This window comes from Dendroctonus ponderosae, unplaced genomic scaffold, assembly GCF_020466585.1.
Source record: "Dendroctonus ponderosae isolate FM_Combo_2020 unplaced genomic scaffold, Dpon_F_20191213v2 Dpon_F_20191213_5, whole genome shotgun sequence".
Lineage (NCBI taxonomy): Eukaryota > Metazoa > Arthropoda > Insecta > Coleoptera > Curculionidae > Dendroctonus > Dendroctonus ponderosae.
In genome coordinates, this window is record NW_026018715.1 from 15,086,748 (window position 1) to 15,092,137 (window position 5,390).

The 5,390-nt window shown below is 38.6% G+C and overlaps 2 protein-coding genes across 7 annotated transcripts in view; one reads left to right on the top strand and one right to left on the bottom strand.

Annotated features, from left to right (window-relative positions):
• The window catches only part of LOC109542034 (muscle-specific protein 300 kDa), a gene marked incomplete in the record, with an annotated part of 344,492 nt that overhangs the window by 201,899 nt on the left and 137,203 nt on the right, over positions 1–5,390 (top strand).
• Positions 1–5,390, bottom strand: part of LOC109542090 — a 72,511-nt gene that overhangs the window by 1,917 nt on the left and 65,204 nt on the right. For 4 of the 6 annotated variants that reach the window (XM_048666357.1, XM_048666358.1, XM_048666359.1 and 1 more), the window contains 3 exons: positions 2,534–2,692; positions 1,854–1,990; positions 795–1,007 (listed from right to left, as the gene is read on the bottom strand). In XM_048666357.1, coding sequence (XP_048522314.1) covers positions 795–1,007; positions 1,854–1,990; positions 2,534–2,692 — 509 coding nt within the window. Of the gene's footprint in view, positions 1–794; positions 1,008–1,853; positions 1,991–2,203; positions 2,693–5,390 lie in introns of those variants that run through there. The other 2 variants (XM_048666360.1, XR_007281488.1) reach the window with 2 other exon arrangements.

A 5,390-nucleotide genomic window follows, 5' to 3' on the forward strand; every position in this document is an offset into this window, starting at 1 on the left:
TTCATTGATCCATGAATAGCAAATATTTAAGAGCAAAAGGAAATATTTTTTAAATATTATTTAAGTGTTATTTTAAAATTATGTATATCCACGGTATATAGCCATATACTAGACTAGAAAGCAGGAGAGGAGGAGGAAGAAGGGAGGGTATGTGTGTGGCGGCGGCACTATTTGTTATATTATTTTAAGTAATCCACGAAAATTTCGGTAGAAATCTGCATTCTCAACATTAATCAGTCATCAAGTGAGTTTGAGGTTACGTTAAGCAAAGCAAACGTCTGTCATCAAACTTCTATAATTTTTCCAAATTTAAATGGGCGGGTCTAAAGATGATTAATAGATTATTAGAGGATGGCAACTCAAAACGTTGCGTGTGATCCTGGCTAAACCATTTGGATCATATTCACTCAATCATACGGATGTTTACGTAGAGACAGCGAATATAATATAATAACTCTTTTGCAGTTACCCGTTTCGGTAAATAGAAGTTTGTTTTGAATAACGTCACCTCAAACTCAATTACGCATGTCATTTAAGCAACGAGTCAAGTTGGCTAATATGCGCAAGTTACGTGACAGTTGCGAATGTCTAATGAACGGGGCTCCGTGCGCTGTTGCCGTGTGGTAGTAAAAAACAATTATTGTATCTAATTAATTTTTTGCCCAATTTTGAAGGAAAAATGTTTGGAATCAAATACGTATTTATTTTTAACTTTTATCGAAAAAAATATATATATTCGCGATAAAGACGTATGTTTATTAATCGCGCAACTTTCATTTTCCTAAGGTTCCTACCTGCAAAGGCTTTTCTCCAGGCGACAATTTCGACACATACTTGGAAGGGAAAAATCCGGTTTTTCCAAAACACTTTCCCTTCCACCAATCGGGATCAGTTGTCTCGATCACCGTCACTTTGTAGCCGGCCTTTAAGTCCAATTCATCCTGATGTCGGGCTTTGAAGTTGTACAGCACCACGTAGAGGTTTGTCGGTAACAATCGGTGCGATTTCTGACAAAAATTTAGTTAATACAGGGTGAGCCTAAACATCAGCCGGCCGTTCTTCTTAAGGGCCATTTTTGAGAAAACTGCAACATTTCCTTATCGATGGTTCACTTTTTAAAAAGGCCCTTTAGTTCTCTTTGAAATGATGTAAAAACGAGCCTTCTTGCTCATTTTGCTTCCGAGAAACATGCAAAACGGGACGGAAAACATGAAATTTTGCAATAATCTTGCGCCACCCTTGCACAAAACAACGATAATTCTTCTAATTTCATAGACAACAGAAGACTGTATTTTTTCTACATAATCCCTGAATTTAAAGCTGGATCCGCCCCTGGCCATACCCTCTTTTGAATGAACCCGACTGAACAACTTCGTTATACGCAAAAGCTTCCCCTAGTAAAGAATCACTCTGTATTCAAAATTTCAGCTAAATAATTGGCAAAGTGCAGCTTGTTATGATATTCTTATCTTTCCTGGGTCTTAGTCAAAATGTGAATTCAAAATTTTGAACATCGTTTGTTTCATGGCGTTTCGGCGAGACAACTGTGCCATCATCAGATTTAAAATTTACACAAACTCATGATTGGTAAAAATCAACGTGCTTTTAGGTCTTTGCCTTCTTGAAACCGTAAATTTGTCTCTCGAAAGACAAATTTAAGGTTTCAAGAAGGCAAAGACCTAAAAGAACGTTGATTCATTCAAGTTTGTGTAAATTTTAAATCTGATGATGGCGCAGTTGTCTCGCCGAAACGCAATGAAATTGACGATGTTCAAAATGTTTACTTCCTTAGCCTTTTAAGTCCTTTCGAATCAAATTTCCTTGCCAAATCAGCCTCCTGCTGAAATACTCACCTTACCAACAGGACTTGGACAAGGCGAAGTACTGGCAGATGAGGGACTTTTCTCATTTTCATCCGGCAGCTCGACGGAAGACATTCGGATGTTTTTCGCCGATAATAATCTTCGGTTGTGCACTGGACTCGAAGGCGCTAAATACACGTTAAAGTCTCAAAATCAAGAGAATTGGCGCAGTCGTTTGGCGTTCAATTTTTGCAAAATGCTACTCGCAAACCGGGCCTAACCGCAAACCTTTTACACCTGCACAATGCTGATTTGCTCCAAACATGTCCAAACAGGTTTACGCGTCTGAATTAGGCCCTGTTAGTGAATAAAATTCGCAATAAGAAAACGAAAATGCATACTTGACTGAGGTTTGCAATCGGTTCTTGCGGGATGGGTTGAAAGAGACCGTGGAGAAACAGTAGTTGCAACAACTGTGAAACATGCATGTTAGTAAACGCAGAAAACTGTCGGAAAACAACTGATTAAAAAAAGTGCAGAGAAAACAACAATAAGGTGGAGCAGAGCCGTGCATTGGACAATCGCAAAGTAGAAAGCTGTAAATTAAACTGTCCGGAAAAGTACGGATAAGAGACGTAAATGGTAGTTTTCCAACACATTTAGGGCCCTTTCAGTACAGAAATGTTAACTCAAGAACGTTCAACGACAGTAAAAACACTTTTCCTCCATACACTGAATCTTAGACGACGAGCTGTGATTAGAATGGGGATCGCTGGCCGCGTTAGCTCCATGTCGCTGACGTCGCTGGGCGTGCTCAGTACTTTCCGGAGAATCCAGCGACAAGCTCTTCATGCGCAGGTTGAGCTTTTGGCGACGAGGCGAATGGGGCGCTAAATCGGAATTCAAACTGCTTACAACAAGTTCTAATAATCACTTTCAGTACACGCGAGTTGCCTGTCTTAAGCAAGCTTAACACAGCTTCACTAAGCTACTAAAACAGACAACTTTTTGCTTGAAAACTAGTCTACATCGGGGCTTGAAACGCCACAAACTACAACACACACATGCACGTTAGCAGTCTAAGTTGGGAATCTGGATCTTTTGTACTAATGATCGAGGGGACAATTTAAAGACAAAACACTTTATTGTCGAGTTTAGCTAGAAAACCCCTTAGGGCTAAACTAAGAATAAAAAATAGTAACTGGCTAAAATCGGAAACTACTGCGGTTCGAAACTGGTCTGATTTCCAGTTTCTCAGTGCGCATCTAGCGATGTTTTGACCAAACAATCTAACATAAACAACATGTTTCTATTGATCTAAAACATTGGATGGTTGACAGAATCTAACAGTACAGACCAACACTGTGGCTTCCAAACATCGGGCAAAAAATTGCTGAACTCGAAGAAGGAAGCTTCATGCTATTCCCTAAATGAAACACAAGTGAAGTTGAGATATTTCGCCATCAGGTCGATGAATCATGCAATTTTTCTAGCTGCCCATTTACTGATCTACTCTAAGGCTATTGCTTGTTTTTCTACTGTTTTTATAAATATATCATTTTGAACAATCTGGCCAGGATTCAGCAGTCAAGCTAACGCAGGCGTTCACAGCTTAAGTGTTTTTTATTTGTTTAAATAAATTGCCCAGATTAGGTGTTTGTTAAACTATTTACACGCCAATTCTTCCAACAATTTGCTCAAAAACCTCAGCTTTTTTGCAAAAATTTCAAATCTGCAAAACGCGTAGCAATGAAAAGTTCTCATTTACGCAAAAATTTGCAAWGTTTAAATGCGCAAATCATGCAACACCGGCAACAAGAGCGTTAGAAGTAGTTAGAAGAAGCGTTAGAAAACTCGCTTCTTTTTCGCAAAAATCTAAGGAGTTAAAAACGTTTACGAATAACAATTTCTTATGAAAACAAAAATTTCCAATTTGTAAATTGGTGAATTGTAGTGGTAGGGACGATTCTAATGCGCCATCAGGTTAAGGAATAATGCAATTTTTTCAGCTTCCCATTTACTGATCTGCTCTAAGACTATTGCTTCGTTTTCTACTTTTATAATAATTATATAATTTTGAAAGTGTACCTATACCTGAACACTGTTGCCAACGCCCGCGTTCAAAGCTTCAGTCTTTTTCATTTGTTGAAGAAAACAAACCGCTTTGCGATTGAATATTCAAGTCCAATTCTATTCTATAACTTTTGGATAAATTAATTCTAAAGATGCGCTAATCTTGGAATATTAATTAGTCCAAAGAGAACTGATAAGCTGGCAAAATTCGAAGTTTAATTGACTAAAAGCAATTATTCAAAAAGGCCATGCATTGAACAAACTTCTGCACATTGATTATAAATCGTTTTAAGCCATGCAGTACAGTTAAAGCTTAGAATGCTGCTTGGAGTGGTGAGGGATTTGTATCTGGGGGCGCACAATGTCGAAATAATAATGTTTTTTTTTTAAGAAAACCTACACAAAATTAGTTGCTGGCAGAAAACCGCTAAAGCCTGCAAAAACACTTACGTGTCTGCGATATTGTCCAGGTTGTGTGAAATAAACGCAAATGTTTCATAATGTCTTTATTATCACAGTCGGAAAAATAACAAAGAAAAACAATCAAAAAATAACTTTCTTACTTGTAGGTGGCTTTTCGAGAAGTGCTCCAAAAATACATTGTTTATTCATAAAAAAACATACTCCTACTCCATATCAACAAAGGTCCATGTGAACCACGTCCACTATCTTACCGTTAAGGTAAGCACTACTATTCCGAACTAATTGCAACTGTGCTAGGGAAAGTTCACGTTAAATTCTACTTCTTGGAGTTATTGCTCTTGGTTAGCGATTTTTTCGAACCGGTTAGAGTGGGCCTCCCTTTGGGGGCACATGGGGACGGCGATTTGGGGGGCAAATCGATACAATTGCCATTATCTAACTGGGGCCCTAAACACAGGGGCTGACCGAACGGCCGGTTGCCGGACCCATCTTGTGAATTCCTTTCTGAAAACGTAGTAATCTTCATCTTTGGAAACTCTAATTGAAAACTTCAAGCTCCATAGCAAAATTTTGGCTTGCAAGCGTGATCAGGTTATAAGCTATGAGGTTAATGCCAGGTATTTTCAAAATTCCGGATATTTATACTTTATCAAAAGGGACAGACTTTCGAGGCCATTCCTTGAAGCTAAGGAGTTTACGGGTTTTTAGGCCGTCGTTCGGTAGAACTCCTTCCTGACGTTTCGCAAGCACGAGTGCAGCGGTTGCATAAATACGGACGCGCCCGAGGAATCGCATCGGAACAGTGTAAGCGTTCAAGCAAACCACTTCTGAAGATGCAAGCCACTCGAGCTTGCGAAACGTCAGGAAGAAATTCCATTTTACGACGGCCTAAAAACCCATTAGTTTTATGGAATGGCTTTGAAAGTCTATCTCTTATTGAATTGGTTCCTCTTGGATTTTAATTGTAACGATGAGTCTTTAATTGTCATACTTGTAATAATCGCTTCTTTAATAAAAAAAACCGTTTAATAACGAACACTGATTTTTTTTCAAAAAAACTAAAACAGCCCAAAAAACAGTAAAAGTGCAACC